Source organism: Saccostrea echinata, unplaced genomic scaffold, assembly GCF_033153115.1.
Source record: "Saccostrea echinata isolate AGI-Se365-2 ecotype Australia unplaced genomic scaffold, CSIRO_AGI_Sech_v1 ptg000034l, whole genome shotgun sequence".
Classification (NCBI taxonomy): domain Eukaryota; kingdom Metazoa; phylum Mollusca; class Bivalvia; order Ostreida; family Ostreidae; genus Saccostrea; species Saccostrea echinata.
The window spans coordinates 3,650,303-3,677,534 of NW_026889783.1; the positions used below are offsets into that span (position 1 = coordinate 3,650,303).

Below are 27,232 nucleotides of genomic sequence, written 5' to 3' on the forward strand. Positions count from 1 at the left end.
TAAAAAACAACGGGCCGATAACTAAAGTGACATTTGGGCAAAATTTTGAGGACACAATTTTGGTCTTCTTGAATTTTTCTTTTGCTCTTTTTAGGGTGAGGCCATGAAACTTTTGGAAGACACATCAGGAGCACTTTTTAAAATTCAAGCAATCATCCAAAAAGACAGAAAGGAAATTGATGCTCTGGTACAATATCTGTACGAAGAAATTTCAAATAACAGTCAATGCGAGTGAATGAACCTTGACCTTGAAATTTATACTGGGTATTTTCAAACTAACATGGTTGTGTGTATGTCATAAAAAGTATTCAAAACTATCTCTTATCTTTTGGAAAAATTGATATGTATGATGTATAACATGATTGTAGAGTAATAGTTGAAAGCTCACAAAAGTTTATCAGTTTATCTAATACAAGTTTGCTTGTAATATCAATTCACATTTTCCTTTGTTTTTCCTTTTTAGGTCACCTGATCACTCAGGTGATCTATTGCTATCTGTTTTCATCTGTTGTTGTTCGTTAATATTTGAACATTTTCAGCTTCTTCTCTGGAACTGCTGAACCATTTCCAACCAATTTTGGCACAGAACATCTATGAGTGAAGGGGAATAAAAATTTTGAATATCATGGTCCCTGAGGCTAAAATCATCAAAATTAATGCTATCTTTAAAAATCTTCTTCTTTACTCCTGGACATCAATCAGTCAAACTGTTGTCATGATTGTAATAAGCATTGAGCTCTCTACCAAAATTTTAAAATTCATGGCCCCAAGGTTAGAGGTTCTGGAGTTAGGATGGGGCTCTAATGACCATATAGTGAAAATGTATAAATTCTTTAAAAATTGTCTTCTCTCCCCCTGTATGTAAAGCAGATAAAGTAAGTGCATGGTTATGGTGATCAAGGGTGCCTCTTTAAAACTTGTGAAATTTGTGGCCCCAGGGTGAGGGGTTCTACAGGAAAGGGGGGGGGGTGGCTCTATTGATTATACAGAGAAAGTGCATTATTTCTTGAATATCTTCTTAAGCAAATAAACCAAGTATATAATTATGATCAGCAAGGGTGCCTCTACAAAAAATGTGAATTTCATGGCCTCTGGATCAGGGGCTCTGGTGTTAGGGTGGGGCTGTATTGATTATGTAGTGAAAATGCATTTCTTTGAAAATCTTCTTCTCTGCTCCTAGATATTTATCAGATAAACTAAGTGTATGGTTATGGTGATCAAGAGTGCCTCTTCCAAATTTGTGAAATTTGTGGCCCCAGGGGCAAGAGTTCAGTTGGGGGGGGGGGGGGGGGGCTCTATTGAATACTTAGTGAAACTGCATTATTTCTTTGAAAATCTTCTCTGCTCCTGGGTATTTTGCAGATAAACTAAGTGCATAGTTATGATGAGCAAGGGAGTCTCTTCCAAAATTATGAATTTCATGGCCTCTGGGTCAGGGGTTTTGGTCTTAGGGTGGGTCTCTATTGTTAATAGATTGCCTCTTCCAAAATTATGAAATTTGTGGCCCCAGGGTCAGGGTTCTATGGGAGGGGATGGGGTTCTGTTGATTATATAGTGAAAGTGCATTATTTCTGTGAAATTCTTCTTCTCTGCTATTGGGTATTGAACAACCAAGTGCAAAGTTAAGATGAGCAAGAGTGTCTCTTCCAAAATTGTGAATTTCATGACCCCTGGGTAAGGGGTTTTGATGTAAGGGTGGGGCTGTATTGACTATATAGTGAAATTGCATTAATTCTTTGAAAATCTTCTTTGCTCCTGTGTATTTAGCAGATAAACTAAGTGCATGGTTATGATGAGCAAGGATGCCCCTTCCCAAATTGTGAAATTGGTGGCCCCAGGGCTCAGGTCCAGGTGGGGGAGATGTTGAATATATAGTGAAAATGCATTATTTCTTTGAAAATCTTCTTCTCTGCCCCTGGGTGTTTAGGCAGTCAAACTAATTACATGGTTGTGATGAACAAGGATATCTTTTCAAAAAGTTTGATATTCATGGGTTCAGGAGTTTTGGTGTTAGGGTGGGACTCTTGAATATATAGTAAAACTGCATTATTTCTTTGAAACTCTTATTCTCTGCCCATGGATAATTAGCAAACATACTAAGTGAATGGTTATGATGAGCAAGGGTGCCTCATGAATTGTGAATTTCTTGGCCCCTGGGTCAGGGGCTCTGGTGTTAGGGTGGGACTTTGTTGAATCTAATGAAAATGCATTATTTCTTTGAAAATCTTCTTCTATGCTCCTGGGCATTGTTACCAGATTGTTAAAATTCTGCACCACTTGGTGAATTTATTAATTTGTATTCTACAGAAAGAAGTTATTCCCCTTTGCTATTCACCTATGATAATTTACATTGTAAATAATGTAATTGAAAGGTCAATTGAAAAACAGAATTATACAAGAATATTTAATAACTAATACAAAAAGTACTTTCATAGTTTTTAATGGTCAGGTAGACTTGTAAATAGTAAATAAATAAAAACAGTACAAAAATATCTTGCATTTGTACATTAAATGTTCTTCAAAGACTAAGTTAGGCCAATGTGAGAGGGAATGACATTGGTTTACTAATATTGCTCAAGAACTATTGTTTTATTTAATCAGCATGGGGATGGTGACAAATGGGGGCAAAAAAGTAGATCAACTTTAAGACTAACTTTGAGCAATAAATAAATTGTTTTGCTGATCCCTGACCATCCTATTTCTCTTGCTTTTGGGCAACATAGCTTCATTTATCAGCTTATTTTGTTTTATTTTATTAGCTCACCTGAGCCGAAGGCTCAAGTGAGCTTTTCTGATCAAAATTTGTCTGATGTCTTTGTAAACTTTTCACATTTTCATCTTCTTCTCCAGAACTACTGGGCCAATTTCAACCAAACTTGGCACAGAGTATCCTTGGTTGAAGGGAATTCAAGTTTGTTCAAATGAAGGGCCACACCCTCCTCCAAGGGGGGATAATTAAGAATTAGTGAAAAATCAATAACATCCTTTAAAAATCTTCTTCTCAAGAACCACTAAACCAGAAAAGATAAAAGTCATGTGGAATCATTGTCAGATAGTATAGATTCAAGTTTCTTAAAATCATGACCCTGAGGATAGGGTGGGGCCACAGTGGACGATCGAAGTTTTACATAGGTATATATAGGAAAAATCTTTAAAAATCTTCTTCTCAAGAAAAGCAAAGCAATGATTGGTCATATTAATGTGAAAGCATCTTCAGGTGATTTAGATTAAAATTTGTTAAATTCATGACCCCCTGGAGTAGTGTGGGGCCACAGTGGATGATCAAAGTTTTACATAGGAGTATATAGGAAAATCTTCAAAAATCTTCTTCTCAAGAACAGCAAAGCTATAATTGGTCATATTAATGTGAAAGCATCCTCAGGTGGTGTAGATTCAAGTTTGTTCAAATCATGACCCCCAGGGGTAGGGTGGGGCCACAATGGACAAAGTTTTACATAGGAATATATAGGAAAAATCTTTAAAAATCTTCTTCTCAAGAACACCAAAGCCATGATTGGTCATATTTATTTGGAAGCATCCTCAGATAGTGTAGATTCAAATTTGTTCAAATCATGACACTTGGGGGTAGGGTGGGGCCACAATGAAAGTTCAAACTTATAGTGAAAAAAAAGTCACAGTCAAAAAATATGTAAGTATCCTTAGTTAGTGTAGATTCAATTTTGTTCAAATCATACCCCTACCCTCCCATTTAGGGGTAGGTCGGAACCTCTTTTGCATTTAAGCTTTTCAATACTAAACTGATTTTTGCTTGTTTCCTAGCCACAGTGCTCAGGTGAGCGATGCGGCCCCTTGTATTCAATCTTTGGATCCTTTGACAGTGTTACATTATACTCAGGTAACCAGTCCCTTTGGGCCTCTTTTCTTTCTTTCTTTTTTGGTAAAGAGTCATAAGTTTATTGAAACAAATGGTCTTGTATGAGGCAAATCTATAAGGGAAGATCATAAGAATATAGTGCAAGTAGGATTGGGTTGTTTGTTTCCCCTAGAAGTACTTGCTTCTTAATGGTAAAACATCATAGCCCCCCCCCCCCCCCCCCCCCACACACACACACAAACACACACATACACACACAAAGTCTATAGGGTTAATGGAAATACAGGGTTCCCTGTATTTTTGAAATTAAGTCTTGTCTCCATTGGGGGAGGGGGTTGGGTTGGTGTTGGGGGTGCAATAGGTATGTGTTGACCCAGAAACAAGGTCATTAAATTCAGAAGTACACAGTTCTTCTCTGTACTATTACTCTTAGGTTAAATGCGTCTGCCTTGAACCAAGGTCATTTAGAAGAGGTGAAGGTCAGAGGGTTTGGAAAAATTAATACTCTCAAAAAGATTGCTTGTGACCTTGTTTCTAAGTATTGAACATTGGGACAAGGTCACATGACCCAGAAATTTTAAACCTTGCTTAGGCTCTGTATTTTAGAGGCTAATACTTTTATAAAAGCTTTTTTCACATATGGCCTTTCTCTCATTGCTTTTCTGGGGGGTACGTTAGTGAAATAAGGACAGATATTGCTCTAGTTTGCATGCTTTTTTATGGAGTATTTCAGGTTCATATGATTGGGAATCAGGACCATGATTGCCCGAGCCAGAATGTGGCAACAGTGGGATGTATATAAACACCTTTAAAAAAATCCAGTTCGTAATTTGTGTAATTTATATCTAAATTCTTTTAAAAAAAAATTGCATTTGATTTCCATATTATTTACATGCAATTGTTGTGGCTCATGGAACTCTTGATTTTGCTACAGGGTTTAATATTAGATCTAGTGTTTGTAATATGTTCTTGTCTTGCATACACTTAAAATCATTATTTGTAAATATTTCAGGTTGACAGATATGTACAATAAAATAATTAGGTCTTAAAAATTACTTGTCTGGCACCATTTTTTTTGCATCATATTTTAAAATCATATACATATATAAAGACATGGATTGTAGAGGGTAACTCCCTTATTCCAGATAAGACCATGAAGAAACTAGTAAATTCCTCCTTAAACAATTGTTTATATGTTGTCTTATTTTTTTTTTTGTTATAGTCCTGAGGCCATCAATTCATATATGCAGTAAAATCTCATCTCCGTCATTCTGGCAATTTAATCCAAGTGCTCAACCACAGACATCAAGCCAAAAGTTAACAAGAGGCCCAAGGGCCTAGAATCGCTCTTCTGATAAATTGTACAACCTATCACTTTTAAGCCTCTTAGTATCCTATATATTTAGAAAATTTTTTGAAATTCCAAAAGTAGGTCATTGTGACCTACATTGTGTTTACACAATGAGAACCCAAGATGCATCGACTGAGAAAGTTTGATGATTCTAAGCTTATTATCTTAAACCTTCAGATATAGTCATGAAATTCCAAATTTTGGTCACTGTGACCTTTTTGTTTAACATACTCTGAGACCCCAAGATGCATCAACTGAGAAAGTTTGGTGATTCTAAGCCTCTTATTATTTGAAATATTTAGATATTGCCTTAAAATTCCAAAAGTAGGTCACCATGACCTACTTTTTAGTTGACACATTCTGTGGACCCAAGATGCATCAACTGACAAATTTTGATGATTCTAAACCAATTAGTATCTGAAATATTTAAATATAGGCATGAAATTCCAAAAGTAGGTCACACTGACTTACTTTTTGGTTGAAATACTTTGAGGCCTTAGGATTCATCAGCTGAGAAGGTTTAATGATCATAGGCTTCAAAGCTCCAAAATATGCCTCTAAAACAATTTGAAAAATGAAAAGCTGCAAAATTCAGAAAGTACTGGTAGGTCACTGTCACCTACTTTTTGATAAATATGTTTTAAGGCCCCAAGATGCATCAACTTACAAGATTTGATGATTCTAAACCTCTCAGTATCCAAATGTTTTGAAAATGATTAACCATAAAATTCAGAAAGTAGATCACAGTACAATATATTATTACTACATTTACGTTGGAATATCAGTACACACAGAGCCCACTGGATGTTATGAAGAATAACACCACCACAATCAATTGGCAAGAATTTTATTAATTAAAAACATAAAATTTCATAAAATCAATGACTATGAGAGCAGTGATTGGTTATGGCTGGATAATTTATAGTTACCTGAATTAATCAATGTGTTCTAATGCCCTAGATCTCATACCAAAGAACCTGTACCCAAAATGGAGGATTGCACTCCAAAAATAAGGACCACAGTCTAGTTTACAATGAAAATGGTAACCAAGAAGACTATTCATAGTCAGTATTCACACATGTACATTATACCATAAAATCAACTGAAATGGTGTACAATTCCTGAATAATTCAAAAATGTTATAAGCAAGCATACATTTTAAAAATGTGCAAAAAAGAGAATTTCATAAATATAATGTACACTGTAAGTTGCACTGGGTTCTAATTCATCCAACAATCATTACTGAAGCAGATACGTCAAAATTCTGAAATCCAGAGTTTCAGACCCATTCTTTTTGCTATTTTTCTGGCCCTGACAGATTTTGAAATAAAATCTTCTTATGTATTACATATTACAATTTGTTGTTTTGTAATCCAGTTACTGTTGGAGAAATCACAAAACTTGATATTAACATTGATATTACATAGTGCAGACAGTTTTGAGAGGTAACTTTTTGTTTTATTTGTTATTCTGTAGTCCAGACAGTGTTTGAGATATAACCCTTTGTATCACTGGTTCTTTTTCTAACAGTTTATGGGATTCTGACACACTGCAGTGTAGAATGGCTGACAGCAGAGCTCGAGGTACAACCTGGAGATAAAACATAAATCATTAATCTCTTTGTTACTTTATTTTAGTGTTACCCATGAACAAATTTTCCTAACCTCTAAATTCCAAAGTATTGTACTCATATATTATACTGGATATAGTCTAACTTTCTACGCAATAAGGATAGCTTGTTTTGACTGGCTAAGTAATAAGGATAGCTTGTTTTAACTGGCTAAGTAATAAGGATAGCTTGTTTTGACTGGCTACAGAGCTCAGATTGTTATTTTTATCTACAGTATTTGAAGGGCAGTAGCTGTGGCTGTTCAAATTGCAAATGGTATGCATAATTTACAAAAAGCTAACATTTTAAATAACACTGTGGCATTCACACAGGTTCGATCGCTGGTGGCCAGAAGGCTCAGTAGAGCACCTGACTAGAGATTTGGAGGGCATCAGGTTTGAATCCCGGTCTGGTCCGTCACATTTTTCTCCTCCCCATTACAACATTACATTTATTTTTTTTTTAATCTATTAAAATATTTTTTATTTAGAAGTTTCTGATGAGACTGTAGCTCTTCTGATTTGCTTACAATATGGACTTGAAACACAATTTTACACAAATATGTATCCTGGTGTTAACCAAATTTAAACCAAAATAAATGAAATCAAACTCTAAGTTTAGGATGAGTGGCACCAATGCATGAGCTCTTCTGCTGTTTATATTGTAACAAAGTTAAGATTAATTTTACCTCCAAAGATATGTATTTTTAATTCAATGCTGTGTACTAGATTCACAAAAAATAAATTCTGCTTTTATTCATTGACATTAGCCTCTTTAGACTCTTAACGATGAATGTTTTCCTCAGAGTTATTTCCCTTGTCCAATTTAATTTGCTATCTTCTGATAATGAATAAATTTCAGAAATGGCATATTTGATAAAACTATGATAGATGTGCTGCTTTTTTAAATGACCTTATGGTACTGTAACAGTTTTTTATGTGACTTTATTGTACTACACCTGAAAAAGAGGAATAACAATGACAATAGAACTATATCATACTGTACTAGACATAGAAATCTTTATTGCCTTGTACCTGAGGACAAACAGGTTCTATTTGACTTTATATATATATATATATATATATATATATATATATATATATATATATATATATATATATATATATATATATATATATATATATATATATATATATATACATGTATTACACTTTACCTGAGATAGAGGTGTAGCGGTTTCTATATGACTAGATATGTTGTAACTTCTGACATTTTCTGACAGGCAGTCTGTGTTATAAATAGACTGAAGCAGGTAATCCCTACTCTGTTCTGTGGACAGCCCTGAGAACCTCTACAATATTAAACATAATGAAATATGGCTGGCAGAAAAGGAGCTTTTGACTGACACATAATACAGACAGTGAAATCATTAGATTTCATGGTGGCTCAATATTCGTGGAATTCATGGGTGCCTCTCATCTATGAATTTACATCCTCCATGAATTTATTAAAAAGGGGTTTCAAAGTCATCTTTTCTATTGTAAATATGAGTGAATACATAATTTCCCATGAACCTGTAAAATTTAAGCAATCCACAAAAACTGGTCCCCATGAATTTTAATGATTCCACAGTATTACAAGACAATGAAGTATTACAGTGAAAAGGTGGGGTATTTTTTAAAGATAAGGTTTTACACACATTCTTCTGATAAAACTTCTCCATATAATACTGATTCAAACAACCCAAGTAAGAAACAAACCTGTATGATGCCAATAGCTCTGTGAAAAAGCTTGTTATTGCTGGAAAAAAATTGAAAAAAAGTTTCTTTATTTCAACCTTTTAATTAGTACAATGAATCAAAATAATTTCATTTTCTGAATCAAAATATTTAACATTATTGTTACAGTATGCATGATTGTAAATATGTGAAAAGTGAAATTACATGTATTATTGTTTGGTAGCTGTGGTTAGTGGCATACATTTACATTTTCAATTTCCCTTATGATTCTTTACAAATAAGAAAAAAGTTCATTTTCTCATCAACTATCATGAGCATAAATATCTCTATTGTTACGTCATAATACCGTACTGGACGTTAAAACTTAAGTGCAAACTGTTTTGTTTTAAAACAGATGAATGGCATATTTGCGGCAACTCATCAGATAAATAAATACAAGAGGCCCATGGGCCACAACGCTCACCTGAATAACTTTGGCCCTGCTGTTCTTCACCAGATGATCTTTTTGTAATACCTATTGTGGCCCCGCCCTACCCACAGGGATCATGATTTTAACAATTTAAAATCTACACTACCCTTGGATGTTTCCATATAAGTTTCAGCTTTACTGGCAAAGAGGTTCTTGAGGAGAAAATTTTTAAAGATTTTTCCTATATATTTCAATGTAAAACTTGGATTCCCTATTGTGGCCCCGCCCTACACCCAGGGGTCAAGATTTGAATTCTTTAGAATTTATGCTGCCCCAGGATGCTTCTACAAAAGTCTTCGCTTTTCTGACCAAGTGGTTCTTGAGAAGAAGATTTTTTTTTCTATATATTTCAATATAAAAATTGGATTTCCTATTGTGGCCGCGCCCTGCCCCCAGGGGTCATGATTTTAACAATTTAGAATCTACACTACCCAAGGATGCTTCCACATAAGTTTCAGCTTTTATGGCCTAATGGTTCTTGAGAAGAAGATTTTTAAAGATTTTTTTCTATATATTTCAATGTAAAACTTGGATTCCCTATTGTGGCTCCGCCCTTCCCCCAGGGGTCATGATTTTTACAATTTAGAATCTACACTACCCCAGGATGCTTCCACATAAGTTTCAGCTTTTCTGGCCCAGTGGTTCTTGAGAAGAAGATTTTTAAAGATTTTTTTCTATATATTTCAATGTAAAACTTGGATTCCCTCTTGTGGCCCCGCCCTACCCCCGGGGGTCATGATTTGAACAATTTAAATTCTACACTACCCCAGGATGCTTCCACATAAGTTTCAGCTTTTCTGGCCCAGTGGTTCTTGAGAAGAAGATTTTTAAAGATTTTTTTCTATATATTTCAATGTAAAACATTGATTCCACATTGTGGCCCCGCCCTACCCCCGGGGGTCATGATTTGAACAATTTAGAATCTACACTACCCCAGGATGCTTCCATATAAGTTTCAGCTTTACTGGCCCTGTGGTTCTTGAGAAGAAGATTTTTTAATGACCCCACCCTATTTTTGTCTTCTCTTGATTATCTCCCCTTGTGAGGGGACTTGGCCCTTCATTTTAACAATTTAAATTCCCCTTCACCCAAGGATGCTTTGTACCAAGTTTGGTCAAAATTGGCCCAGTGGTTCTTGAGAAGAAGTCAAAAATGTGAAAAGTTTACAGACGGACGGACAGACAAACGGACGGACGACGGACAAAATGTGATCAGAAAAGCTCACTTGAGCCTTCGGCTCAGGTGAGCTAATAAGATGTGAATTTAATTTTTGAAAATTCATGAGGTACTTTTAACTATAATGCTTCATGTATATTTATCACTCATCAAGAAAATGCCAGCATTTAGTGTCATAATTATGTCCTCAAGAATTTTCAAAAATTAAATTCACTTCTTAAGTGAATTACCAGGAATAGGAAGTAAATAGTTGACAGGAAGTTTAAAAGAAACATGAAATACTGTGTAAAGGACTGTGCTAACCTGACTTTGAGGTCCACCATAATGTTCTGGAAGACTTTCCCCTTGAGGACATGAGCACCTGTTGTGATGGCATTACAAATCCACTTTATGCTTATCTCCTCAAACAACATCAGAAACTGGTCTACGGCTTCCTCCCCAATCAGGGAGACTAACTTCTCTTTTGGCAATGAAATCTCCACTTCAACATCCATCATATCTCTCTGAAAAAGTCATCTATCATTTAGATCATGAACTAAAAACGGTTTTTGAACTTTTTAAAAAAGTGTTAGAATGACAAATTCAAAGTTACGATTTACACAAAATCTGCTATAACATAATGTACCAAATTTGCTGCAGAGATGGAAAAGGTTTTAACTAAAGGGCACCTAGAGAACACATTCAACTTATTTCTCTACCAAACTTAGTGATGCAAGTACATGTACACAAACTCGAATTACTTCTCTTTCTATGTCAAAGTGTGGCCTATCTGGATGCAAAATTCACAGAATTCAGAAAAAATCCTGTACTTATATCTGCCAGTGAATGCTTCTGAAATTATCTCTCCTCCTCCTCCAACCCCCCCCCCCCCCCATATACTGAGGATTTTTTTTCTTTTCGCGGATAAATTTTTAGCAGTGAGTTGGTGAATTTTTAAAACAGAAAAAAATCAAGAGGCCCATGGGTGACAATAGTCACCTTAGTGACTGTGGCCCTGCTGCTGTCCATCTGACATCAGATTTAAAAAAAAAAAATTCATAAAAATGTTGACTCCATTTTCTGGACCAAAGCCTAGTCCTTAGGGGGCTATGATTTATGATTTATTCAAAGTTGAATCCACACAATTTTGGGATGCATCAATGAAATGTGAAGATAACCAACAATGATCATGCTCAAAATTCATTTAAAGAATACAAAGTGTGTGCAAAGCCAACAAGAACCTCTGAAAACAGACGTGGGATCAGGTGCCATGGACGAGTAAGCATCCCCAGTTGACTGGTCACACCTGCTATGTGCTACTTATCATGATTGGGTAAACAGAGAAATCCGAAGACATCTGAGGGTGAAAATAATGACGTAACAATTGGTATGAAAAATGCCAGCCACCAAATGACTTAATGACAGGTTGTATCTTCAAACAAGGTCATTTTACTGACATAGAATTTGCAAAATGTTGACTTTAAATGAGATTTTTGATATTCTTTCATCATCAACTTATTTGTCAATAGCTTATCTCTACTGTTTTTCCATAGGAATTATGAAGAATCAGGATCACTGATTTTAGCCCAACTCTTACCCCACAGTTCGTAATAACTGAAACCACACAACTTTGGAATGTTTTGCTTATTAATACGATCTAAGGTGGTCTTGCCACTCTTGAAAAGATTTCTTCCTACATACTTCCTTTTAAAACTTTGATCCCCTACTGTAGCATAAACTTATTCCCGGGGGCCCTGATCTGAACAATCTTGAACCATCTGAGGATGCCTGCACATAAATATGAGTAATAATTGCTTTTTTATTTATTAAAGGAAGACTTTTCCTATTCTCTTGTAAAATCATGGCCCCATCCTTCTAGAATCTATGTACATTCATACTGATATACATACAACGTACACTGGACAAAGGTTTACTTGAGTCTCTAGTTCAGGTGAGCTCACAATACATACTGTAGCCTCTAGTTCAGGTGAGCTAATAATACTTACTGTAGCCTCTAGTTCAAGGTGAGCTAATAATACTTACTGTAGCCTCTAGGTCAGGTAAGCTGATAATGTACTTACTGTAGCCTATAGCTTAGCTAAGCTAATAATACTTTATACTGTGGTCTCTAGCTCAGGTATGCTAATAATACTTACTGTAGGGGAATTCCTGGCAAAAGAAATAAGGGCTTTCTTGCAGTGGCATTTTGTCACAGTTTCATCAATTTTTCCATCTGAAAAATTCATATCACCATGTGCTAGGCATTTAGATGAATAAAAACATGCAATATACACTACCAATGTAAAAGGTATGTCAAGAATTCATTCAATGCAGAACATGTCTAAATTTATACTAAGTACATTTATCTGAAGAACTATAGGTTGACATCATAGAAATCAATGTTACAATTTTGAAAGATATAATTGAAAATTGCTACCAGAATTTTATTGAAGTTCAGAAATCATGAAAGCATAATGTATTGTAGTTGAATTTTTCAATCATGTACATTGTATATCACAATCAAATCCGATCTAGAAAATTCAAAAAAAAAAAAAAAAAAAAAATGTGAAAATTGAAACAATATGTAAATTTTAACCTTATCTTTCAAAATTGTGAAAATTTAATAATTTCTAATTTTACATTTTTTACAATTTCTTTAGACAATTTTTTTTCTTTTTTTAAAATTTTGAAACAAATGTTAAGTCAGTCGTGATATATCATACACATGATAATATATTTGAACTACATTATGCTTTTGTGATTTCTGAACTTTAATAACATTCTGATTTTCAATAAAATAAGCAAAGTTTGTTATTCCCCTCAATATATCAAGGTCAGAAGTAAAAAGCTGTTTTCTAAATATAGCAACTTTTTGATAGGCACACTTTTTTCCTTATAGGTCAGGTGTACATGTACAGTACTACTTAAATACCATTTTAAAACTTTATCTTGAAAAATCTTTTTCCCTTTCACTTTATCTTAAATTTTTTTTTTCCTTTTACCTTACAACAAAATACATTCTTTTTGTATAACATTTAGAATATCATTATTTTAACTTCCTTAAAAGTGACAAATATATACCCTGAGATAAGTAAATGACTAGATCAGAAGGCTTCACAAAAGGTAGGATGTCCTTCTTCATATCATTAAATGATATCTGGAAGTGTTTACCCTGAAAAATTAAGGAAATATATATAAACCATAGGAGTACAGAAATAAAGAATTAATAATTCATACACTAAAAATACCATTGACATTGATCTTCTAAATGATGTTAGTTCAAGGTCATTACACATTCTCTACTTTTAAAAGACTTTGTTTCCGATACAAAAGAGCTTTTAATATTAAATTTTTCATTTAAAAGGTATGGCCTGGACAGGAAGTGGACAGATAAGCATGCTGATAGGTTATCAAAGGACGTGGAAATTTTCCTTTTTAAATTTGTTGTCTTGCATAAGCTGCATTTATGTTGATCTTTTAATTTTGTTACATTTTTCAGTCTGCCTGATTTCATAAACTGTAAAACACACTCATAGCGAACATCTTATAATCCGATGTGTACAGCAAAGCGATTTTCATTTTCTGTGGCTTTAAAATATATTGTGAATTTAACGGATATAACGAATTATGTTTATAATGAAATAAAATCGTCTGTCCTTGGCTTTTTGGTAATATAAGCTTGTTTTACTTAACATTTTCCAGAACACACCTACACACTGACGTACTCACCAATAAGCTGAGGTCTCCATCATTGTTCCTGAAAGCTTTGTAACCTTGGTCCAAAAATCCTCTCACATCAGAAAGAGCTAAAATAGTTCAAATTATCTCATAAAATTCTATCATCCACAAAAAAATTTCTTATTAAGAAAATTTACGGTCAGAAAACTGATGGGCTTTAAGTAAGAGAAGAGAAACTAACAAGATCCATAAGTTGGAGGACATTCAGAGGCGTCTATCATTCCCATGATGCCTAGTGTGTCCTCACCAACGTAGTATATGCTGCCATTAGACCTCAAACTGGAGAAAAATAAAAATTATTAGTTTTAGGGGATCATTTATTGACATACTGATAATTTAATTCCAATACTGCCTACATACCTATTTCCTGCCAGTTCTACTATCTGAGCAATATTCCTTATGTTTTCTTTTGTATAAATATGATCACATACAGCTTGATAGCACCGAAGGAAAGGTTCTGTCTGCCTACAATATAGAACTATTCTTATAATATGAGCATACATGTATATTAACTAAAAACTATTGTTAGCAGTTCAGAACTGACAAAATAAATATACTAGGACCAGATACAATTCACATTCAGTAATGGATTTCTCTATTTATAAATCTATTAACATTCATGAAGTATAGATGAACATACATGTACCTACCAAGGCCTTTCCACAGGCAGAACAGATAAAGTAGCACCTGCAAAAATTGTCTCCAGAAGGATTTTAGTCGCTGACCCACTTTTCATTCGACTAGATCCAGCGATTGGCTCTGGCTGAAATGAAAAAAAAAAGTGCAAAAAACATTTATACTATATTTCGTTGTTTCTCTTAACTTGCAATACATTATTTGTGAGAAACAGTTTTGTTAAAACTTATACCCCAACAACGGGATTCAGAATAAACACTTTAGAGGAGGCCTTCATTTCTTCCATTTTGTTCACCACTGCAAGAAAAAAATTAAATTTTGTAACCATGCAGCTTATACCTTATCATTCTTATTCTCCATTCTAAATTCCTTCTATCACAGATTTGGGAGATGTTTCTGTTGATCAATTTACAACAGATAACAGTAGATTGTTAGACACATACATGTACATTTCTTTTATAACTTGCCTTGTAAAAAAGTGGAATTCCATTTTTCTATTGGATTATTTCTGAAAGAAAAGAAAAATAATGATCATACTACACCAGTTTTGTTTTCATTTGCAGTCCATTACAATGGTGCCACTTAAACAACTGAGAAAAAGAAAGGAGCTGTAAAAATCCCAAAAACTACAGGTGTGAACACATCTAGTTTATCCAGATGACCAGATAGCATCTGACCTTACCTTGCTAGATGAGTGGGATTGAATCCTAGAACTGCAGGTGTGAACACATCTAGGTTATCTTAGTAGAACCTGACCTTACCTTGCTAGATGAGTGGGATTGAACCCTAAAACTACAGGTGTGAACACATCTAGGTTATCTAGGTAGAACCTGACCTTACCTTGCTAGATGAGTGGGATTGAACCCTAAAACTACAGGTGTGAACACATCTAGGTTATCTAGGCAGTACTGAACTTGACCTTACCTTGCTAGATGAGTGGGATTGAACCCTAAAACTACAGGTGTGAACACATCTAGGTTATCTAGGCAGTACTGAAGCTGACCTCCCACAAAAGGGGCAGACAACCCACATGTTATTCCAATAAAGAGCACCTGCTTCTTCCCAGCTGTTGCCTGACAATAATCAAGAGTTTATATTGGATTACAAAGAACTGTCCTTATATTTTATGCTAAGCATGTAGTACGCTCAATACAGACCTCCTTCAGCATTTCCACTCCACATTGTGGATCATCTTCGGGTGCCTCTTGGGAGGTAAACAGGGCTCTAAATCCAATATAGAAACAAAAAATAATTACAATCATCTAAATGAAGGGAATCTAAATCTAGAAATAAGTGTCTTTATTATGAAACATAAATAGAATTGCTAGGGCTGTCATAAAAACAGTGAACTAATGATAATAGCCTCCTTGATTAGTTGCAAGTGGTGCAGGCACTTACTTATCCCTCCCTGCTATAAGATATTTGAAACATGGCAGCCTGGACAATTCAGACAGCTTTGCATTGAAAGTTCTCTGTAACAAAGAGAGACAGCTATCATTACCTTTAAATAGTCATCATTTACCATTCCCACAATAATGAAACAAGTTAAACTTACTGTCGTAATAAAACCAATCCTGCCAGAGGTTCCACAGCCACTAAGTACTACAGCACCTGTTGCGGGATTCTAAAATAAAATTCAGTGATGTTATGCATTATAGCTTTTGTAACAGATCCTACCTCTACCCATTCTGGATAAAAACAACTATATCATATAGAGAGGGGTGTGAAAAATTGTACTTCACTGACACAGGATCTATGTAATAAACAAACCTTGATAACAGAGGCTGCAACGGTGATTAATTTGTCTAAGGTTGCCAACACATCTGCATCAAATAAACTCTGAAAATAAAGGAAAACTTAACATTTATAATATGAAATCCATATTATTTCTTTACTCTAGAAGTCTTCTAAACTTTTAGGCATACTTCTATATTCACTATACATGCAATTAATTACTTTATACTTACTTTATACTCATTCCAACCTTCGAATATTTCTTGATCACATTTATGAAGCAAAGAAACTATATCTACAAGAGAGAAAAAAAATGTACTCAAAATCAGTTTCAGGTAATGATTATGCACAATAAATTGATAATTAGATTTTATAGAACAATTGTCTTTACACCTACCTAAAGGGCTGGCAACATCAATATTCTTTGTGATGGGGTTGGCAGCCTCTGTTACTGGAGTAGGCATTTCTTCACCTGCAAGAATGCAAAGGGACTATCAGCCTAACTGAAGTCTTTCAGGAGTTATTCCCCTTGAAACACATTTTTTTGGCCCACATTACTTTGCTTTGCCCTTTGGAACATTGCAAGGACTTGATTTCATTTTTTTTCTTTGATGCACCAGGTAGAGTGATCGAAACCTTGCATTATAACTCTTCTCAGCTATCATGCATATCTATGCCTATAAGACTAACCATGCTAACATGACTATGTCATGATGCCATTTTATACTAGTTGAAACACCCCTCTTAATGAATTTTTTTCCATAAGAAAATATATATACTGCGTAAAAAGGACATTGCAATTTTCTTTCTGTTAAGAAAATAACACCTTTTACTGACAACAAACACTAGAAATAGGGATCGATGTCATATCCTGTATTAAACAACGTTACCTGCCAGTCCTGCCGTAGACTGCATGTAAAACTCTTATCAATTCAACTGGCTGGTTTTTGGGGTCATCTGACATCATGTTTACTTTCATGTTTAGCTAGCAGTAACACGAATATCGCGCTTCCTGGTACTAAAATGATCATTTAAACAAGTCCAAGTGTACAAACTGTTTATTACATACTGCCTACAGGGTGTCATAAAAGTAAAGCACATATTTTTCTCACATATTAGTCTGTACTATCATTCGACAGTCACTTTACAAAGAATCTGGAAACAGAGGAATGTTATCTTTCTAAACCTCAATCAAAAGAATATTTTTAAAGCGTATATTGTGCTGCTGGTCTTTTCTGGTATGGAAGTTGGTTTGTGCATACTTCAGCATGTTCAGATGGCCTTAAATTAGCTTATGAAAAATAATTGACAAAGTCATACATTTATATCTCAACCATACATATTACCATGTTTAAATATCCTGAATCAATGTGCTTTATCAAAAGAAGTTATAATCAGAGCTGTGTGCTGAAGCGATGAACAATTCAAGAATTGAATATTTAAATCGGGATCGTAATTCGATGAACAGGTACTTCCGCTCCAAGGAAACTAATGTAAACAATTTTTCAATTTTGGAAAAATTATCATACTTGTTACCGAAGAAATTGATTTTCCGGGGCTGTCACAACAAGTGGTAGCATGGCAAAGCAACTGACACGAGATTTTGTAGAAAGAAGAATTCACCCCCTTACGATACAACCCGGTGAATGGGGAGTAGAAACAAGGGGAAGCAACTATGAGCTAGATTTAAAGATGTGCCAGTTGAGAGATATTGTATTCAGCTTCCACTGGGGAGATGAAAGGTTGGAACTTGATTTATTCTTTTTTTAGAGAAGTGGACAGGCTTTTGCCATCTCGTATGAAGGCAAAAGTCTGTCCTTTTCATTTAAAAGAATTTATATGCTTGATTAAGAAATCTTTTATTGTTGATACGTATTACTTGTTTATATAAAATTTTCTTCATGCACTTCATTTATCGATTTTTAGTTTTTTATTTTGTGTGTCTCTCTGTATTTAATATGCCTTAACAGGTTGGGACCAATCGCCCAAATGGGATATAATAGCCCGTTTGGGATATAATATCCCAAATGGGATATAAATTCACAGTGCAAAAAATGAAAAATTTCATTTTGGCTATAAATATCATAAATCCGCATCAGAATTCTTAAAAAGGAATAACTTTTGGCATACAAGTTTTTCTGCAACCCTACAGTTTGTTAGATTGATCCCCAAGAAGTTTAGGAACTTCCGAGAGATCAATCTCCTAAACAGTGGGCATATAGAAAAACTTGTAAACCAAAAGTTATTCCTTTATTATAAGTATGTTGCTGCGGATTTATGATATTTATAGCCAAAATAAAAATTTTCATTTTTTGCACTGTAAATTTATATCCCATTTGGGATATTATATCCCAAATGGGTATTATATCCCATTTGAGCGATTGGTCCCAACCTGCTTAAGCCAGTTAAGGCTCCAGAAATTCATGTTCAGTATTTTTCATTGATAGTTTTTCATTTTCCATATATTCGAATGAGAGCATCTACTTTTCTTTTCATTGTAAAAACACTTTTCTTTTACAGGGAGCCACAGGCCAGATTGTCCTCTGTGATTGATACACCCTCTCGTATCCTCAAAATGGATGTATCTTTAAATGAGTTGTCTTCCTTAGAGCATGAGAGTTTCCTACCATTTCAGAATCTGCGAGAACTGAATGCATCATTAAACAAAATAAACAAGTAAGCATGAATATTCAATTAAGTACTTTCTCCTTTGCATGGATACAGAAATGTTATATGAAAAATGTTTCATAAAAATATACTAAGTATGTAGAAATGCGGTTTTCATTTGTTCTACATTTGTTCTATGTTAATCAATATTGATTGTGTAAAGTTTTTGCTCCAAAATAATTGACAAAGAACTTAAAAGTAAAAATTAGCTAAATTATTCTTAACAATGATGTTCAAATGCAACTATGTGGGGAAATTTTATTCAACACTTACAACCATCAATAAATGTGAATAAAACATCCAGTTTAAATATTATTATCTCTTAACTTTTACTGATATAATGCTTTAGTTTACATAGCAATTTTCTGTTATTTCAGATTCATAGGTATAGAGGTGTGTAAAAAATTGTATTCCTTGAATTTATCCCACAATTCTATATCTCAAATTGAGAACCTTGTGAGAAGTAGTTCCTTGGTTGAGTTGAATCTCAGCATGAATGAACTGGAGGATATATCGTACATGCCAAGCATGATGAACCTGCAGATCCTTAACTTAAATAATAATAAGGTACTTGTACATACTTTAAAACTTTTTTTTTGTCATGTGTACGGTAAGCCAAAGGAGAATTTCGTATTTAAGTAAAGTACTGACGTTTCTTGGTGAATAAACTACTTTTAATTGATGAAATTCTCAAAAACATAATACAGTGTAATGTCCCTATTTATTTTATAAAAAACTGAATAGCAATGATTTCTCAATTGTTTAAAATGGTTCAGTGAGTTATTTTTCTCTCCTTTCACAAAATAAATAAAAAACAACAGGATGTTATATTAGGACTATATATCATGTACATACATTGTTTTAGATCAAGTCTCTGGATGGTGTCCAAGCACTACCACAACTAAGAGAATTGTACGCACAAAGGAATGAAGTGGTAGGTACAAGGCATACACATAACTTAATTCTCAAGATGAATGTATGAATTTGAAGAAAGAAAATGTCACTGTGTAAAGACTTATAAACAAGTGAAAGTAACTGCTAAATGAGGTAACTTAGGTTGTGCAGTGGTAACAAATTTTTGCAGATTTAAGTCAATGATACTGACATGAGTTCTAATCATTCCAAACTTAGATGACCTTTGAAATTTATTTCCATGAAACATAACAATATTTTCAGATGTTAATAGAATCTTGACATTGTTATTTCCTTCAGACAGAAATGATTCCCCTGACCAGCTGCTTTCATCTACAAATCCTGAATTTGTCCGGTAACAGAATCCACTCCCTTCACAATGCTGTAGGGGTTCTAGGTCAACTGAAGAGGCTTGATGTTCTCTCTCTACATGTAAGTCAACAGTTTCAATAACTTTTTTTTCTTGAAACACATTTCCCAAAAATGGGTCTACTGTCAATGCTCTGTAGAGTCAGCTGTTTTTAAACAATTGATAAAAATTAAAGAAGAAAAGTCTGTATGGGTTTTGGAATTTGGGAATGTAAATTTTTGCTGTTTTTCCTTTGATACCCGTCATCATCATGGCTTCTTTTGGTTTTGGGTGGAACTTAGGGCCTCAGAAACAGTCCTCCAGTGCACTCTGTTTTGGGCAGCCTTTTTCAGTTGTCCACAGCTCGTATCGAGGAGACTACATCTCCACTTCCTAGAGATAGTGATGAAGTCCGTTTGGTCTCTGGTTTTCCATCAGGGGAAACCCCCCGTCTCTGTGGATGTTTTTGTACTGGTAGACACTTCTTTCTATCACAAGGTCATTGAATGCACAAAAATCTGTGAACAACTCTCCATTCTCATTCATGTCCCCAAGTGCCTGGGTGCCCATGATGAGTTCTCTCCCAGAGTTGTCTGCACCTGTCTTGGCATTCATGTCACCAGTCAAGATTTTGATGTCACATCTTGGTCATCTACAGTGTATGTTGGTGAGTAGCACTGAATCAGTTACTTTCCATCCTTTAGAGTGGAATTTTGCTGTTATTATCCTTGTTGAGATTGGTTCCCATTCTATCAGTCCCACTTGCTGAAGCTGAGGACATTGTGATGGTAACTCCTTCTGTGTGTTCGTAGTTTTCATCTGCATGTCCAGAGTAGATGATTGTTTCTCCACTAGTCTGTGTAGACATGCCAGTTCCATTCCATCTGCTTTCACATATTCCAAGAAGTTGGATTTTGTACCTCCTCATCTCTTGGGCTACCTGGACTGCCTTCCCCGTTTCGAACATGGTTTTCACATTCCAGGTCCCTATCCTTGTTACTGCTTTCATTGTCATATCTTTTGGTTGACTGGTTTCCATATGGCTTTCACCAGTCTGTGTCTTACAACCTCTAGGTCTCCCTGAATTGAGCATTGGATTTCTTCTGTTGCTCTGGTTTCTGTAGTGGGGAGAGGTTTTACATGATAGGATTGCTAATCCTATGCAAATCCCCCTGAACCCAGAGGACCAATGGTTTTCTGTTGGGGTTTTCCTTCCCCTAGTCACAGGTACTAGTTATTTAAAGGTGCTGGAGACTTGCCTTTTGCCACTGTCACTTAGCTACCAAAAGCATTCCAGGACCACCAACAAGGGGGGGGGGGGGGGTGGACATGTGGCTTGCTGGCAGAACCTATTTCAGATGGTAGGCATTAACTTGAGGTTTTGATAATGTAACTTAGTGATATTGGTTTCATTCCTCAAGACCTTTACCAGCCTTTTGGTACCGGTGGGTGTTTAAATTCATACAAATATAAAGTTTGTCTTCATATATTTAATGACCTTCTACATGCATTTTATTCACAGTTTTATTAATTTGCTATTTTATCTACAGCAAAAACTAAGATCTCAGGTTATTTTCCCTGTACTGAAGGTTAAGTCAAATGAGCAATTATAATATTGTTACAAGTTTTTATGCCCCTGTAATTGAAGATTCGGGGGCATATAGTTTTTGCCCTGTCCATCTGTCTGTCTGTCTGTTTGTTTGTTTGTCTGCAAAAACATTAACCTTGCCCATAAGTTTTGATTGGTTGGAGCTATGGCTTTCATATTTCACATGTGTATTTCTTGTTACAAGACCTTTCTTTGGGTACCATCACATTTGACCTTGACCTTGGAGATTCAGCTTTTGCAAAATTTTGTGAGACTTTGACCTTGGCCATATTTTTTGAACAGTTGGTGCTTGGGCTTTCAAACTTCATATGTGTAATCCTTGTGACAAGATCTTTCTTTGGATACCAACACCTTTGACCCATTGACCTTGACCTTGGAGTTTGACCTACTTTTGAAAAAAACTTTAACCTTGGCCATAACTTTTGACCAGTTGGTGCTATGGCTTTCATACTTCACATGTGTATTCCTTGTGACAAGACCTTCCTTTGGATACCAACAACTTTGACCTTTGACCTTGGAGTTTGACCTACTTTAATTTTGAAAAATTTTAACCTTGCCCATAACTTTTGATTGGTTGGAGCTGTGGCTTTCATATTTCACATGTGTATTTCTTGTGACAAGATCTCTCTTAACTACCAACATCATATTTGACCTTTCAACCTTGACCTTGGAGTTTGACCTGCTTTTGCAAAATTTTATGAGACTTTAACCTTAGACATAACTTTTGAACAATTGGTGCTTGGGCTTTCAAACTTTACATGTGTATTTATTGTTTAAGACCTTTCTTTGGATACCAATAACTTTGACCCTTTCCTTGACCTTGGAGTTTGACCTACTTTTGAAAAAAAACTTTAACCTTGGCCATAACTTTTGAACAGTTAGAGCGAGGGCTTTCATCCTTCACATGTGTATGCCTTTTGAAAAGACCTTCATTTGGATACCAACAACTTTGACCTTTTGACCTTGACCTTAGAGTTTGACCTACTTTAATTTTGAAAAAACTTAACCTTGGCCATAACTTTTTAACAGTTAGTGCTAGGGTTTTCATACTTCACACGTGTATTCCTTGTGACAAGACCTTCCTTGGATACCAACATCTTTGACCTTGACCCTTGACTCTTGAGTTTGACTTACTTTTGAAAAACTTTAACCTTGACCATAACTTTTAAACATTTGGTGCGAGGGCTTTCATACTTCACATGTGCATTCCTTGTGACAAGATCTTCCTTTGGATACCAACAACTTTGACCCTTTGACCTTGACCTTGGAGTTAGACCTACTTTGGAAAAACTTTAACCTTGGCCATAACATTCGAACGTTTGGTTCTAGGGCTTTCACATTTCATGAACATGTGTATCACTTGTGACAAGACCTTCCCTTGGGCACCATTTGACCTTGACTTTGACGTTTTACTTACTTTTAAAAAAACTTAAACCTTCGCCATAACTTTTCAACAGTTGGTGCTATGGCTTTCATATTTCACAAGTATATTCCTTGAGACAAGACCTTTCTTTGGGTACCAACATTTTTGATTTCTTGACCTGGAGTTTGACTTGCATTTGAGGAACTTTAACCTTTCCCACAAACTGTTATATGGGGACATCAGTGTTTCACAAACACATCTTGTTTTTTACTCTCTTTCCTTTCATTTAATATAACTTGCTCATTAATTTTAAAATAAAACTTTACATGAAGTTTTTGATTTGGTAGCAAATCATATTGCTAATAATATGATTAATATATTAATTCTTTGAAGGGTAACCCAATAGAAAGAGATAGAATGTACCAGACTGACATCTTGAAGGAAACCAGTATAAAAACCCTGGACAATATAGCTGTCCGTCCACTACCTAAACCCACAGTCAGTGTGAGTATATGAACTAGGGATTCCACAGAACACTCCGACAGAATAGAGTTTCTCACTAATCTATCACACATTCATTTTGTGCTACATACTAAGGAATCATTGTATTTTATGGATGGTTAGGCCTGTATTTCATTGTAATCCTTTTACTCATGAACTTTATCATAACAATGCCTTTACATATGAAATATATCCCTAGCAGTAAATTTAAAAATCAACAAAACTGATCCCACATATTAAAGTGATTCTATATTATTAGAGTAAAAAAGAATTTATTGTATACTGGTAATTACAATCTTTGTACTAGGTAGAACATGATCCCGGTGCTAGTAGACACATTCAGAACATCAACGCATTAAAAGATGCAGCCAAACAGGCATTTGAAGAACGTATGAAAGAATCCAGAGCCAAGATGGACGAGAACATCAACTTTCTACAAAGGAGGATTGTGTAGGATTTAATTTTATGTTATAGCACAATTGTTTTGGTGCATATGTATGTAAGTACATTATAGTACATTGAGGTATTTTTAAGTGTTATTTTGGGCACAAGCTTTGATATTGATCTTCAACTTGTTTTGTCTGAATGTCTACAACAGGAGTCTACAAAATGAATACTTGGATTATGAGGAAAAGTTAAAGACAGATCTGGAAGCTTGTTTGAGGTGAGGCATTCCTTGAGGACAATCCGGATCATTCCACTTCTTGGATATTATAATTAATATATCAGAATGTTTGATTATTTCTTTGTATGTTCAGATATCTGGACAATTTATCTGCCACTGAATCATCAGGAGTACACAGAGATCATATCAGAGATAGCATTGGCACACCACATGGCAAAGTCTGGCAGGTCAGTGACTGCACACTGAATAAATCTACAGCTCTTTTTTATATTACTTGTCATCACTAAAACTGGTGAAGTATTTATCCAACAACTGAAAAGAAGTGAGGGTATTAAAAAGTTTGAATTGGTTTGACAGATTTTGATACATTGACTTTTGTAGGGGAGAAAACATCACCATCACCACCATCCAAAGACAGACTACTCCAGTATCAAGGACACAGATAGGGTAGGTATATGTAGGTGTATGACATAGTGTTAATAAGACAGACTACTCCAGTATCAAGGACAAGATAGTGTAGGTGTATGACATAGCAGTAATAAGACAGACTACTCCAGTATCAAGGACACAGATAGGGTAGGTATATATAGGTGTATGACATAGTGTTAATAAGACAGACTACTCCAGTATCAAGGACACAGATAGGGTAGGTACATGTAGGTGTATGACATAGCGATAATAAGTATTATAAATCTAGGATTTTAAATGTGAATCGTTTTCATGATTTTTGTCTGGAAAGATATTCATGGATTATGTTCAGTCATCTCTTTGTTAATTCTTTGTAATATCTGAAGTTATTTAGAACAATAGCAAATTAATTAATCGTATTATATTACTGTTCATTAAATTATCATTTTACATATTTAAGTACATACGAAATGACTAAATATTTCAAGTATTATAATGTTCTAATACTTTACAACATATCTGTTTACTAAAAAAAAAATACATTCAAGTCAAATAAAGATGTGAATATCATTATCACATAGTTTGCTTTGATTCTACATTTTTACAACAAAGCCACAAACCGTGTTAGATGTTTAAGACAAATATTATGCTGTAAATTTTGAATTTTATTCCTACTGAAGTAAATTCAAAATAACATGACAGAAAGATAGACATTACATTGCTTTCATAAAGCATTGCACTCAATTCTTGACTTCGTTATTTGTGTATTTTCAGCTGCTACAGTTTGCTTCAAAAGAACTTTCACGAGAGGGCACATGACAGAGATTGTTTGCATCATCACATCACACAAGCCATTATTTCTTTCACTGAGCGCAGTAGCCACATGTTCACAAAACACTGCTTAAGAAACAGAAAGTGTTTTCCTCATTTGTCCATCACATTTATCACGTAAACCACTGAGGAACCATCATCACAGGACAGAAGCTTAATATTACATATGTAACCAGAACTAAAATATAGAATATCAAAGTTAAATAGGAAAGATAATAAAGAAGAAAAAGAATTATAGAATGTGTTTGTTGTTTTAATTATTATGATTCTTGAAAGAATTCACAGAAATTGCGCTTATACTTTTTTGTATGAGGAGAATTATAAAGACTGTATTTCACGTGATCATCGTATCATGATTCAAATTAATGATATCACCAATGCAAGTAAATGATACCAGCTATTGGAATTGATCTCTTTGAAAGGCAATGAATACTAAAATGGCACATCAAATTTTGAGATCTATACCAAACTGAAAAATGGTGTCCCCAGGGTATAGGATATGCTGATCATGCATTGAAGTGCATGGTATCTTTGATAAATCTAATTTTCATGCTTTTAAAAATTTAGGTTATAGTTGGCCAGGGCCTATATGAACCTCTTAAATTTCACATCAAAATTTCGATTTTCCAGATGTCAGAAAATCTTTTTCTGATATCAAACTATTTTGGCCTTTATGATAAGGTTATAACTGAAAAATTGGAAAACGTCACATTTAAAATTTAAATTCATACACTTAAGAAGATTTTTCTAGACTTGGAAAACTATCCAGCATCTAAAGCAAACAAAACTCTCCCAATTTCTGCTTTCCTTATTGCAATTACAAGGTCCACGTCTAATGAAGAAAATGAAAAATACCAAACTATCTTTTACAAACGTCAGCATAGATAAAATGAACCAAAACCACAACCTCCAAAGGTATAATATTATACATCTTTTAGAGTCAGAGATCACGACCGAGAAAACAGAGAAGATCAAAAGAACGTATGAAAACCGACTACTCTAGCGTCAGAGATACTGGCAGGGTAAGTACTTCTTCCAGTGACATCTGAACCGTAAGTACTTACAAAGTTCACTGGTGTTAAAGACAAAGCAAGTACTAACAGAGTGTCAACAGAATCAAAGACAACGATAAAATAAGTACTACCAGATAGCCACCAGCGTCAAAGTCACTGTTAGGTTATAAACTAATCAGAGTCATCAATCATATATCAAAGACACCCCAAAACACCGTCAGGGTAAGTTTTCTGATCAAGACACGTATGGATAAGTTCTCTGATCAGATGAACATCAGGATAAGTTTTTCACAACAGAGACCGTGGGTTAAGTTCCTAGACTTCAGAAACTTCAGGTAATTAAGTTCTATATGAGAGACAAACAGGATAGAGTCTAACGTTACATCAAAGGCACCGGCATGGTAAGTTGTCCAATGAAAGGTACCATCAGGGTAGAGTTTCTATCAAAGACACCATAAGGATAATGTGTAAAAGGTGTAGATAAAGAAAAGTGATCAGTCTCATAAACTATTTAATCAAATATACCGTCAAGGTGTGTTGTCTCATAAAAGAACCATGTGCATCAGTATGGTGTTAGGGTAAGTTCTGCATCAAACACACACACCAGGGTAAGTTCTGTCATTGAAGACACGTAAGGGTAAATCATTTCATCAAAGACATCTTCAAAGTAAATTCTACTTCAAAGATACTGTCAGGGAAAGTTTTCCAAATAAAGAAAACGTCAGCG

General features: G+C 34.8%; 3 protein-coding genes across 3 annotated transcripts in view; 2 read left to right on the forward strand and 1 right to left on the reverse strand.

The window, feature by feature from the left end:
- LOC133199693 (uncharacterized) overlaps window positions 1-433 on the forward strand; it is a 59,211-nt gene extending 58,778 nt beyond the window's left edge. The window contains exon 40 of the mRNA XM_061335563.1: window positions 95-433. Within this exon, the coding sequence (XP_061191547.1) occupies window positions 95-235 (141 nt within the window). The 3' untranslated portion in view covers window positions 236-433. The remainder of the gene's footprint in view (window positions 1-94) is intronic.
- A 5,598-nt stretch (window positions 434-6,031) lies between these two features.
- On the reverse strand, window positions 6,032-17,240 carry LOC133199583 (glucokinase regulatory protein-like). Its single transcript, XM_061335399.1, has 20 exons — window positions 17,118-17,240; window positions 16,625-16,699; window positions 16,461-16,522; window positions 16,264-16,332; window positions 16,049-16,117; window positions 15,892-15,965; window positions 15,651-15,717; window positions 15,418-15,566; window positions 14,961-15,001; window positions 14,726-14,790; window positions 14,508-14,620; window positions 14,218-14,322; window positions 14,039-14,136; window positions 13,849-13,925; window positions 13,201-13,291; window positions 12,276-12,352; window positions 10,444-10,643; window positions 8,517-8,556; window positions 7,973-8,107; window positions 6,032-6,776 (listed from the first exon to the last, which is right to left on the reverse strand). Exons 1-20 carry the CDS (start codon window positions 17,140-17,142, stop codon window positions 6,645-6,647), a joined length of 1,764 nt encoding a protein of 587 aa, XP_061191383.1. The 5' UTR covers window positions 17,143-17,240; the 3' UTR covers window positions 6,032-6,644.
- A 505-nt stretch (window positions 17,241-17,745) lies between these two features.
- LOC133199390 (internalin I-like) lies at window positions 17,746-25,693 on the forward strand. The gene is made up of 11 exons (XM_061335194.1): window positions 17,746-17,969; window positions 18,748-18,903; window positions 19,272-19,461; window positions 19,760-19,828; window positions 20,107-20,238; window positions 23,521-23,631; window positions 23,936-24,078; window positions 24,227-24,292; window positions 24,387-24,480; window positions 24,635-24,700; window positions 25,436-25,693. Exons 1-11 carry the CDS (start codon window positions 17,806-17,808, stop codon window positions 25,478-25,480), a joined length of 1,236 nt encoding a protein of 411 aa, XP_061191178.1. The 5' UTR covers window positions 17,746-17,805; the 3' UTR covers window positions 25,481-25,693.
- Window positions 25,694-27,232: the final 1,539 nt, after the last annotated feature.

What these genes read in the sequence shown, in the direction of transcription:
- LOC133199583 (XM_061335399.1), bottom strand. Translation starts at nt 17,142, where the DNA reads ATGCAGTCTACGGCAGGACTGGCAG. An exon ending in TGATGTTGCCAGCCCTTTAG is followed by an intron (nt 16,523 to 16,624) that starts GTAGGTGTAAAG and finishes TCTCTCTTGTAG; the next exon opens with ATATAGTTTCTTTGCTTCAT. An exon ending in AGTCATTTACTTATCTCAGG is followed by an intron (nt 12,353 to 13,200) that starts GTATATATTTGT and finishes TGAATTTTTCAG; the next exon opens with ATGGAAAAATTGATGAAACT.
- LOC133199390 (XM_061335194.1), top strand. Translation starts at nt 17,806, where the DNA reads ATGGCAAAGCAACTGACACGAGATTTTGTAGAAAGAAGAATTCACCCC. An exon ending in TCATTAAACAAAATAAACAA is followed by an intron (nt 18,904 to 19,271) that starts GTAAGCATGAAT and finishes CTGTTATTTCAG; the next exon opens with ATTCATAGGTATAGAGGTGT. An exon ending in TACCTAAACCCACAGTCAGT is followed by an intron (nt 23,632 to 23,935) that starts GTGAGTATATGA and finishes TCTTTGTACTAG; the next exon opens with GTAGAACATGATCCCGGTGC.